The following is a 12,798-nucleotide window of genomic DNA, read 5'->3' as shown; positions in this document are numbered from 1 at the left end:
CCCTGCGCGGGGGCCAACGGGAGCGGCGAGGAGCGGGGCGGCGGGAGGCCACGCCCCGCGTGGGCGTAGGGGGCGGGGCCAGGAGGGGCGGGGCCAGGAGGGGAGGGACGGTGGGGAGCGGCGGCGGGGCAAGGGAGCGGCGAGCGGTAACGGGGCGCGGGCACGGAGCTGGGGCGGCCACGCGGGGCTTTCCTGCAGGCGGCGGTTCCGCAGGGCTCAGCAGCAGCTGCAGCGCCGTGAGCAGGTCCTGCAGTTTGCGACAGCACCGGGGGCGGAGAAGCAAGGGCGGGTGCCTGGCGCTGAGCTCCACGCTCCTCTCCGCAGCGCTTTCAGCGCTTGCCTCTGTTCTTTTCCATGGCTTGACTCTCGTTCTGGTTTTACCCTACAGTAAGTGTGGAATAAGGGGTACGGTTCTAAACGTCAAGGGGTACAGTTCTGAAAACCTGCACCAGGTTTATAACATAAATAAAACTGGAGGACGTTTAAGACAGAGGTAGGTAAATCCTGTTCTGAACTGTACTGACATCTAAATAAATTCCTACTACTGCCCCCTTACAGCTTTTGATCCATGCAATACATAAAAGCTCTACCCCAGCGTCAGAGAGGAGATGGTATTCATAGGGAAAAGAGGTGGGAGATGGAGACTGTCACAGAGCAGATGAGAACGCAGGCGCACAGCTCACCCGTAAATAAACTCAGCGCCGTTTCAGGCTCTACTGGCGGGGAACAGGACGACTTGCCTTGTGATGAAGGACTAACCTGTAAATACAACAGTAATTCAGAGGATCTGCATGACTGGATAGAAAATATTTCTCATATTTTGAGTTTATCTTGTTCTGAAGATAACAACAAAGCAGCAGCAGCAAGGTATGAAACTCATCCCCAACTTGAAGGCGGCAGGGATTATCACACAGCTACCACCTCAACAGCTGGAATTTCGGTTGAAATGCCTGTAAGTGAAGCTTCCTTTAAGAAAGAAGCGTCAGACAGTGGCTTTGGTAAAGCAGATGGCAAGGAACATCTAACTAACTCAAAGATGTCCAATGTCCTCTTGCGTCATTTTTCTGAAGGAGAATTACTAAACACTTGTCAGCTAATTGAGTGTGAGACCATACCAGAGACGTCCTACGCTGAAAGTATTGGTGAAACTACGAACAAACCTGAGGCTTACGAACATGGCAAAGGCTCTTTAACACTTGAACAATGGGCAATGGAATTGGAAGGGTATCATTTAGAAAAGCATGAGGATGTACGCACGGGTGGGAAAAATCCAAGTGTGCTAAATGAAAATAAATTTGTTTCAAAGAGATCTATTTCTTCTACTGTTAACTGTGGGTGCAGACATGACAATTCACAGCTGAGTAACAGGTATGAAGACACACACATCTCTCACAACACGAAGGAACAGAGAGAACTGTTTAAGAAAACCGTTTCATCTCATAGGCTCATACATGGCCAAAGTGAAATTCACCATTGCCTTCCTGACTTCTCTAAAGTTACTTCAGAACTAAAAATGCCAAAAATAAGTGAAAATATTAAATCAGTTCCTACAATCGAACGAACAAAATCCTTCCCTATTTTGCTCAGTCAATCAGTAACTGTGGACAACATTCTAGAAAATAACTGTTTTCATTCTGTTGAAGTAGAGAATCAAGAAGAAATGAGCATTCCAGAATTGTTTCAACAGCTGAAGGTAAGTAAGATGCTTTAAAACATTGTTAATACTTGTCAAGAGTGATGTTTACCATAAAAAAAAAGATTGTGTTAAGTAAAATGTAACACGACTAATTCACAAAAGCATTCCATAGCTATCAGCAAGTGTATCTCTCTTCTGTCAATAATTGCTTTCACAGTTTTGTGGGACCGAATTTCTACAGAGCTTTCATGTCCAAACAGTTGATGATGCACTGAAGTATTATTTGTGATTGCAAATCATCCTATCATTAGGCAATTATTAATTCATTCTCTTATCTCTAAGAATATGAATATTCCCCAAACTGTTGTCACCTTTATATTGTACTACCCATTTACACAAGTTCTCTGAACATAGATTTCCCTGACATTGAGTTAAAGTATTTATATATATATATATATATAAATCCAGCATATATGCAGTGAGATATTATCCATACTGAAAACACAGCAAATTATGTGGTGCAGTTATAATAAGCATCTCATTAACAACTTGTCCTATGTATTTCTAAATTCTTTAGTTAAATGTCCGCAAGTGTTCTATACCCTGTTTCTCTACGTATTCCATTTCTCTAACGGAAGTTGTCATTTTAACAGATACTGCCTCAGTCGGATTTTGCAAGTCCAAGTTTCGTTGTTTACTCAGGAGGCACTGGGACATCTTCTGAAGTCTTTACAGCACACGTTCCTAACAATACACAGGCTACACAAGATTTGCCTGATCCAAGTAAATAAAATTGCAGTAACTATGCAAATGACTCATTTAATGCAATTTGATAGTACTTTTGGGCAGAAGTTCTTGGCAGAAATTCTAACTGATCTTCTCTTGTATTATATAGGATTACCACATGGGACAATGGTATCAGCATTTCCAGCAGCTGGTACAGTACAAGTACACTGTCTAAGTCCTTCTAATTTACTGCCAGAACTAACACAAGGAGAAAAGATGTCTCAAATACTAAAAGAACAGACAGATCAACTGAAAATTAAAGTTAAGAGCTCTGTTTCCATATCTATTTTGCATTGATGCTCAAATTGTATACCCATTTGGAATGCTCATTTTTAAAATCCAATATAAAAGCGTAGTATTTTCTCTTGAAGGTGGAAGATTTCACTAAACATATGACCCATGAGACATTCGTTTCACAAGACAATTACCTGGTAAATTAATATATTTTCAATAATCAGAAATGTTCTTGAATTGTCTATAGACTTAAAGTTTTCTGGCAAGATATTCAATATTTTCCTCAAATAGACATTTAAAAATCTTTTTTTTTTTTTAATCAATCTCAGATTTAAATTGAGTTTAAGAAGCAAAAATTAAATTGTTCAGTACATGGCTGAATTGGATTTCTTTTAAGGATTTACAATTCAAACCTATCAGTTAAAGGCCTTAAATTGCCATAGAAGCTATGAATTTTGACACGTAGAGTATCAGTTCTGAAGTCAGTTCAATATTTTACTTGTACATAATTGAGCAGCACAGTGTACGGGGTGGGCATATGAGATGCAGTCCTGTTCTAATTCAGAGCAGTAGCTCAATTCTTACCAACATCACTGCAAATGGCATAACTATGCTTACTATGACTTACTAATGAAAATGTAATTTACTACTGAATTATTTCTCACTGGTGAAGGCATTAAATCAATTGAAAAAATACCTTGATGCCTTGGAAAGGAGTTACTTAACTGCTAGAGAGGAGCACCATGTTTTACAGCTGCAGAACTACAAGGACAAGTCTATCCACGTTGGAGAGTTTGATCCTGAAAGGTTAGAATATAAGTGCTAAGTATTGCATCTGTATATTTTCCATATTTTGAGTGTCTTAGAACCATTACTTCATTTATCCATTAATATTCTTCAGAGGTGAAAACATTAATATTACATGGAGTAAGCTAGAAGTGATTTGGCCAAAATTCATGTCAAGCTTTACATATTGCTGTTATAATTAGGCTAACGGATTAATTAGAGTACTTAAAAGAGACTCAGTGAACTCCATTAATTTCTCTCTCCCCCCCCCCCCCCCCCCCCCAATATTTAATGCAATGCCAAATATGGTTATCACAGTAAGAAATACATGTTTCACTAGCTGTGTATTGTGATTGGTTTTAGAAAGGTGGAAGGGGAAATATTTAGACTTGGCATGCTGCTTGAAGACATCCAAGAACAAACTGATGATGGCAAATACAGCTTGGCTCCTTCACTTATTTCTGATGAATCTGCCCATTCATTGAATCCTCTTTGGGAGGTAATTATGAGTTTTGTCATTTAAAGACTACATTTTACAGTTTTACTGAAGAAAATCTCAAAACAGTGCAGTTGTATGTTTTCCTCTAATATTTGTAAAGCATGACAGTTTTGGATAGCATGTCACTTCAAAGAAATCTTTTTACCCATGAAATATCAGCTTCATTAATTTTGTTAATTCTAACAGAAAATGAAGAGAGCTTTCATAGTCACTATTTTAGAAACCAGTCTTCTCTGAATCCCAAGAGACATTCAGAAAATGCTGGCTGGTAGAAGTCCTGTACTTGTGATACACTGACCATATACTACCGTCCTATGGTTACTTTGTACAGAGCTCAGTAGTTTCAAGCATTAACGATCCTCCAGAGGAAACCACATTTCTTCAAAAGAACAAGGGAGAAAATACAACTCAGACAAGTGATGTAATCCCACAAACAAATCATCTGTTTTCTTTAGAAGCTGAAAAGTGCAATCTTTGTCCTCACATGTAAGTGTAAAACAGACAGCTACTGAAGTTGTTAAAACTTTTTTCATAATTATTTGCTGAGTACAGAAAGTCGGGATGTCTAGAATATCTGAAAGTAGGTAGAACATTCCCAGATAACACTTATTAGAGAATTCTAAACACCCAAGAATTCCTTCCAGCCTGGCATTTCTACTTTGAGGCCTTTCCTGAAGCCAAACCATTACCAGTAGTTATCATATCTCTGCATAAAAATTTATTGCAACCACACTAATTCAGGATGTGAAACACTAGTAAAAATACAATACTGGTACAGAAGAATTTGCATTACTTTTTTAATTAAAAAAGTGAGGGATGCAGATACTTATGTAATTAACCATCAAAGCTTTGTGAAATGACACTAGAGACCATCTCTACCCTTTCAGAGAGTATTTCATACATGTTAATCATCTCAATGAGATTAGGAAAGTAAAACAAATGTTTTTTCCTTAACCAATTCAGGTTACAAAAGAGAGCTGAATCAACTTCCGGAAGAGAAATGGAGCCTCTGGGAAAAGGTTATCTGCTAGCAAGCAAGCATTCTTCCAGTGTAACGGTAGGAGATCTGTTTGCATATTCATTTTAACTTAGATGAATATATTCAGCTTTAAAATTATTTATGGAACATTTTTCCCCTTTTTGCGCAGTGTGATGGCTCAGCTTTTGAGATACTACAGTCTATCATAACACTGCTGAATTGGTTTCCAAAGGAAAAAATTAAATCCGAACTTTTGAGATTTGTGATCAAGTTCACTTCTCTTAGGAAAGATTTGGAAAGATTTAGCTGTGTTTACTGGCCTGCCTTTGTTATTTGTTCAGAAGGCAGAAATCCACAGACAATTCCTTGCTTACAACATTTATTTGAATTTTGAGGCAATGAGAGATGTGAATGAATATAGGCTAATCCTTCTCAAAGCTACGTAAGACTTCCCACACTCCCAACTTCACAGATTAAGAAGTGTTGTTATGGTGTCCAGTCTGCTTTACAGTTACAATTGTAACAGATGAAATTGTAGAATTGATGGCAACTAAAGCAATACAAAAAAAAATGTACACCCAATGCTACTGTTCACACTTATCCTGTTTGATGAGTACGCAGTAATATAAACAATACTGTCAGTTTGTTTTGCTTTCTGGGTGCTACAGAGATGCCTTTCACCAGAAGAAAAAGGTCTTCGATTCCATACTCAGGGTACGTTAAGTGAAAAATGTAACGCTGATGAAGAAAACATGAAAGGGTAAGTGTATTGTGTTTTGGCTAGTCATAGACACTGTTTTCTACAGCTAAATGAACTGATACACACATGTGCACCAGTCTGTCTCTACACTGGATTCTGCCCAGAACACTGAACATTTAATACGTATAAAATACAAGGATGACCTGTTTTCAAGAGTATTACTAGTTAATCACATAAGGTACATGATGCAGCAGACCACTGGAGAAAGGGCAAAACTCCCATCAATTTCATTAAAGATAGGAATATGTTCATATTAAAGAAGCCCATCTCACTGGACCACTGTAAGGCCTGTGGTACTTAAATACCACGAACAAATTTTAATAGTGCATGAAAAGAAGAGGCTTTGTGTCAACCCCCCCCCGCCCCTTCAGTGATAAATGATAGCACTCTGAATAAGCAACTACAAACTATTCAGCAACTACAAATATTTGAAATTATCATTGTCATAAAACAGATCTGGTAGGCCTGGAGGGAGAGCATATTGATAATTCTGCATATAGTTCAAGTGTAAAGGCCAATCTGTAGAGTTTCATTTACAGAAATGTCAATGTGATAAAATAATTCTACGTGCCTTATCTGGGAGTTTGAAGTTTTGGCAAATTAAATCTCTATCCAAAGTCACATCTTATGATAACATGCAATGTAGAATACAACAATACTCTAAGTTTGCTGGGAGAAGAACGCAAGCATAAGAGAAAAACGTTCTCAGACTATTTTATTGAATAGATGATGCTTATCTAGTAAAACTCACCTAACTTGATTTTTTCCCCTCTCTACCGTTTAAGAAAAAATAACTCAGTCTTCTGATCCTTGTTTTCATGAGTGGCTGGAAACACTTCCAAATAAATTTGAGGATACTTTATGCCCTGTTGAGAATACATATGTCAAATATGGGAAACAAGGATCTTTGATCTTTTTCTGTCAGAAGGTACATCCCAAATATTCCTCTAATTCTGTGAAAGCCGTAAAATTAAAACCTTAACTTAGCTCAAAGTTACTAAAAAAACTACATCGTCTTTACCATTGACAATATTGTTATAGCATGTTTAAACACTTATATGTAAATGTATACTGTTGTATGCTACATTACTATTCAAAACTATAGTTATTACTTCACTTTTAGGCATGTTTAACTGCTCTGATATGGCAAGGTCTTTCTGACAGACTGTATTCTTGGACAAGTAGTCATTATTTTGTGATTGGTTAATTTCTCATTTAAGCTTCTACTTCCCACCTTTTCAGAACAGTGAGACAGTTCTTTCTATAAGTAAATCTGATACCTGCTCAGTTAAGAACTGGTCAGACCTTATTTTATGTTCATAAGACTCATACAGGTATTAAGATAAAATTAAGATATCATTCTGTTTCTGTGCTCAAAGAAATGAAAACATCCAGGAAAGGAAAACTGGAGTATGTTCAATCTTCATTCAGAGAAAACCAACTGATTTATCAGATACAAATCTGAGTAAGTAGCGATGCGATACAAAGGTCAGAACCCTGTACTTATACCTCCTATTCAATCTTGTTAAGAAATGCATTCCTGTCACATCTAAGCAGTGTGAAAATTGTTTTGGAGTTTCAACAGATGTTACTGCTTAGCACGGCACAAGGCAGAAAGAACACAAAGTTGACTTTTGAGGAGACCACATCAAATCCACTCTTGGTCAGTGACAGACCAAGAGGCAACAGACAACCTACAACAAAGGAATTGCCATTTAGATACGAGAAAAAAGTTTTAAGTCTGGGTACAACCAAATATTGAAACAAATTTGGTAATTAAAACATTTCACACTAAGACTTCCACTTTCATTTTTGGGATTTAACTTCGTTATTCTGCATGAAAATCAAGAATGTTTTCTTAAATCTTTCTTCCATTCAGAATAGAGACAGACTGGAAGTGTTCTCCTTCCTCAGTCCAGCTCCTAATAGTTTCACCAAATGTAAACCAGAGCCTACACAGGCTACTGTGAATGAACTAATTAAATGAGCTGTCATCTAAGACTCCAGTTCTTAGAGGTTCACTAGGCATCTGTAAGCATTTCTTTCTCTTAGAAAGATAAAGTTAAGATGCCCTAACGTAGAATACTCTGAGGATGTCTGACAAACTAAAAGAGCAGCATGAGCTGTATTAGATTTAGCTTGAAATCTCAGCATGTGGGCTGTTCATGCTTTGGGCCTATCTTTTGTCCTTGACTTCTCCGTGATGTCCTTTCACTTTAATACAATACACTGGGGCCATTATTCTTAATGCTGATTTGTGCAATAACTAAAGCAGTGCCATACTATATCCTCCCAACTTCTTTGTGATGTTCCTCTTGGGCTGCGTTGTTTTCACAATTGATTTTAACCTCCAGAACAAAAACCTAAGGACAGTGAGAGGGTGTGTTTAGTTTTGTAAGGACACTTCTTGGACTGGGAACAATAACCCTAAGCCTCAAATGCAGATGTTGAAGCTGAAAGCCAGTCTTTACAGCTCTATCCCTACCTGTAAAATGGAGGAAAAAGAACTTATTCTAACTGCAGTATTGTTAGTGGCTGTGAAGGGCTCAGAAATTACAGTGCTGAAAGCCCAATAACTGTTTAGGTACACAAGCCAAAACTTCTAATATTTCAGATTTTTAATATATATTTTGGGGATTTTAGGCACTGATTCAGAAGACATCTCAGCCTGTGATTCTTATGGTTCACAAAGTGAGGAATTTATGGAACATGAGACTGAAAGTTACAAAACATTCAATACAAGATTACGTCAAGAGAAAAAAGGTAAAACGATTGCAAAAAATACCAAAATCTACACAAAATATCCTTGTTTATAGTATTCTACTTTTTAAACATGTCTTTGTTTTCAGGATTTATATTCAGATGCCCTAGAGAAAGCAGTTATCAACTCAAACACAGGAATTACAAACAGTCTGTTCAGTCTTGTGCCCTGTGTAGAAATAAAAATTCTGGTTCAACCTGTAAGTATGGTTTGTTACAGAAATATTTCAAATTGTGGGCTAGATCTTAAAGAGCAAAAAGTCATGTTGCGCATGTACCAAGAAAAATTTAGCTTAGCATAAGAAACAGCACTACAGCTAACCAGTAAATGGGTATAGGTCCTGCAAAGTGAAATTAGCAAATCCAACCTTTACACACCTGCCTGGGTTTAATCCTTACGCACGACAGCTTTAACCTTCTCCAGTTCTGAAGAGTCCTGTATTTCACTTCAAACAGGAGCATCTCCAGCGCCGCATGGAAGAACACTAAAATTGGGCATTACCATGCCAACCTTTTCAGTACTACCTGGTAGTGAATGTAGCACAAACAAGTATTGAAAGGAAATACCAGCTCTGCATTGAAATTGTGTGTCATGCAGAGTTAGGGAATACCTATTTTTTTAAAAACATTGAACATCTAGGTTTTAAATCAATTATCTTGGACTCTATACTGTAGAAAGAAATTTCAGACAGAAAAATTGAATTAATAAGTTAGCTATTTCTCTGTATTAAGACTAAAAAAATCAAAGTGGTATTTATATAATTATTAGGATTATGATAGTCTAATGATTCAATACTTTCCCCATGCAGTCTTTCACTGTATGAAATTAAATACAAATCTATACATCATTTGTTGAAGAACTAAATTCAACAGGGAACCCGAAAGGGAAAGTTTGGCCTCATTTACAAAAAAAATCATAATGTATTCAAATTTTAATTCAGCAGTGACATTGAGTTGAATTTATGCTAAACAGAGAAAGATGTTACATATATAGAAAATACATTTATCAGTTTTAAACATGGCCTCAATATCTTAAGCTTATGCACAGAAGAGAATCTCCACTCAGAAGGCTCAAACAAATAAACGGCCCTGTGAACTTGTAAACCTTTCTGAAAGGTAAGTTGTAGTAATAAATGTGTGTGGTACAACAGAAAATACCATTAATAAAGATCCAGCATGAAAAATATTCAGCACTATCATAAGCAGGGGCAGTGCTTTATCTTTTTCAGAGCACACTATTTTTGAAATTTAATTAATGAGTAAAATTTTAATATATTTACTGTAAGCACAAATGTAAATAACTCTTGGAGTAGTTCTTCAGTGTTTCTAATTTTTTCTAATTTAACAAATCAATATCTGACCTCTTTAGCTAACATATTTATTCTGAAAAACAAGACAGAACTAGGACTCCTGTAGCAAAAAGAATTGCCTATTAAGTATTACAGACTTGTTTTAGGGATCTGTGAATGGAAACATACTCTTAATAAAGTAAGGTGTGGTATTGTTTTGTTTTTTTTTTTTTAATAATTTGTTAACATTAAATTACACTCAGAGTCTGAGGAATAGAATGGATTCTTAACTATAGTTAGCACAGACAAGATAAACTGAGGCAAGTTTTGCAACCACAGTTTTTGACAGCATTACTGAGTAGCAGTAATTGCCTGAAAGTACGGTAGCTGCACTTGAGTATCAATGGCAGACTACTCAGAGAAGGTTACAGCGCTGAGACAATGATGCTAGAGAGATTTCCTAACTCTTAACTGGGGAGTGTTTTCTGTCTTACTGCAGTACAGATGCAATACAAATTATGATTGGCTGTATTTTTACAGGTAAATGAAAGATTCTATTCGCTGTAAAGTTAACTTGCAAACGTGTTATCAAGGTGTATATGTCTAATTCACAGTTTAAAATAACTTTGCATGTTTTATTATATACTTTATATTTAGACAATTTTTTTAGGTTGGTGAATCCTCCTTTTCAAATATATATGATAAAGTTGTCCTATCACATCAATATTTAGGAATGTCAGTGTCAAGAAGTCTGCCCGAAACAAACCTGCAATCAACATCAGAAATACCAATGATTTCAACACAAATGTAAGACTTCAGAGTGAAAATTAAAAGCCATATAATTATCTTAAAAAACATACGTCCACACCATCATGGAACTGTTTAAAATACCCTTTCTTAGCACACCAGTTATTACCATTTAAGCTTGTCTAATCCATTTGAGGATAATAATGGAACAGGAGAGAGTTTAAAAAAACAGTTCCGTAGCTGAAACTTTCCATGCTAATTTAAAATAATGATTTATTACACTCAAATCTTGGAGTAGTCTACCACATTTTTTGTTTTAAACTTGTCAATGTATTTTTAGAGTAGACCTGTTGAAAATGCTACACAGAACCTTAACTGGACATCACTTCCTATTTCATACATATGGAAACAATCGTACTCAACAAGGCTGTATTTTATTATCCCCAACAGATTTTAAATTCTACCCTGGATCATGCCATACAGACAGCAAACAGTTTGAAGAGAGCTACAGAACGAATGGTACAAGCAATTTCAGAAGATCTAGCTAAAGTTGCAAGAAAACATCTTTAATTATCCGGTTTCAAATGCTGTGTTGTTTTGTTGGTTAATACTGAAATATCAGCGTGTCTGCAAATATAAAATAATGAATACAAAGATTGGGTAGTCAGCTAGCTTCAGTTCTGTGACCATCAATACTAAACTAAATGAGAGCATACTGGTACTCTGCATCTTCACACTCGCTGTCTGAACTAGAAAACAAATCACTAATTCTACTGGAAGTCTTCGGTACATTTAATAATACCTACTCCTGCTTACAGCTGCCTTCTCTAAGAATTCACTTAAGGTAGCGTTACAAAAATTGATTTAAACAAGCAAGGTTAGCTTTTTGACTTTTGCTCTCCCCCTACCCCAAACAGCAGAATAAATATCTCATTTATTACATATATTTTCTCTTCAGACTTTATAGCAGCTGCTTAAGCATGTGAGCCTCTGCATCTGTAAGCATCATGCTAGCATACCAAATGGCTGCTAACGTATGTAATTATTTTGGTTTTAGAGTGTGCCACATTGAGAGTGCTTTAATTTTAAGATACTCCTCAGGTCTCAATAACCGAGTAACACCATTTGTTGTCTTGTGTATCTGTAACAATTAAACGGTTCTTTCACTGTGATGGCCTTACCTTGTCCAATATATCTGTTTTTGAGATTTCAGCTGATGATGTAGGCTGCAGAATTTTAAAAAATTATGTAGAAGTACAGTGCATCAAGAAAATTAATCTATTATTTTTCTTCTGGAAGAAGAGCACGATGGATTTCAAAGCCACAAATTCTTAGTCTCATATTTATCAGCTATGAAGCGCTGAGCTATAATAGCATTTAAACCCAAAAAACCAAACACTTGAAGAAAGTTTAAATGCCGACTGTGGGAAAATAGTCCAACACTTCAAGTTGATATTTCTTCAACCATATACAATGCATAAGTATCAATGCAATGGGTTTCGTACGACCTAATTATTTTAGTCCTTAAATAGGACACTGATATCAGTTATTACATTCTGCACTTATTGCTTTTAAATCATTTAATTTTATAATTTATAAACTGTTTTGAAGGAAGGAAAAAAACCTGTTTGATCCTTTTGCCACCTTCTAATTAACTTCGAACAAACTTACCTAACAAAGATGTTCTCAACCTACTAGTTAACCTGAGGGCAAAAAGAAGGAAAAGAAAACACATTTCTGCAAACCAAAAAATGAATACCCTCACAGTTTGTAAAAAAAGGTAAATAAACAACTTGACTAATCATGTTTTATGATATTTCTCTCAGATTCTACATATAATAAACTAGCATATCAATGCACATCAACACAATGTTATCCCTTTAAAAGGTTAATAAAAGTTTACACTTAAATAACTAAGACAAATCTAAATATTAGCAGTATTACAGAATTAATACAATTTATTTGATCCATTTCATCACAAACTGATGTATTTCTTTCTTAATAAGTAACCAAAAATAAAACCACATGAACTTCTTGAATGCATCAGGTTTTGTTGTTTGGTTTGCTTTTTTCTTTTCATTACTAAGCCCTGCCAAAGATTTGGCTGCTTCCCCTCTTTTTCTCTCTCATCTTCCCCTCCCCCTCCAAAAAAAGAAATTGAAGCTTACAATTTTTAAAATTACATGGGAGCTTGCAGAACACTATTATAGGCAATTCCATTTATAAAACAGACGCACTACGTAGACACAATCATAAGCAAGTCTGTAAGAAACTATTTTTGGAAAGCTTTAGAGATAAGTATATGCTTAAAGTGTACTTCAG

The 12,798-nt window shown here is 36.2% G+C and overlaps 1 protein-coding gene across 1 annotated transcript; it reads left to right on the top strand.

Annotated features, from left to right (window-relative positions):
• The first annotated feature begins 637 nt into the window (after positions 1–637).
• On the top strand, positions 638–12,652 carry AKNAD1 (AKNA domain containing 1). Its single transcript, XM_035537427.2, is given in 16 exon segments — positions 638–1,368; positions 1,647–1,693; positions 2,290–2,347; positions 2,349–2,419; positions 2,532–2,683; positions 2,794–2,853; positions 3,330–3,463; positions 3,806–3,941; positions 4,273–4,427; positions 4,905–4,998; positions 5,589–5,680; positions 7,060–7,145; positions 8,530–8,640; positions 9,478–9,556; positions 10,470–10,536; positions 10,927–12,652. Coding segments are annotated over 16 exon segments (2,193 nt in total). The 3' UTR covers positions 11,047–12,652.
• The last annotated feature ends 146 nt before the right edge of the window (positions 12,653–12,798 follow it).

Source organism: Cygnus atratus, chromosome 8 (assembly GCF_013377495.2).
Source record: "Cygnus atratus isolate AKBS03 ecotype Queensland, Australia chromosome 8, CAtr_DNAZoo_HiC_assembly, whole genome shotgun sequence".
Classification (NCBI taxonomy): domain Eukaryota; kingdom Metazoa; phylum Chordata; class Aves; order Anseriformes; family Anatidae; genus Cygnus; species Cygnus atratus.
The sequence above is the reverse complement of the archived record's forward strand: the minus strand, read 5'-3'. Positions and strand labels throughout refer to the sequence as shown.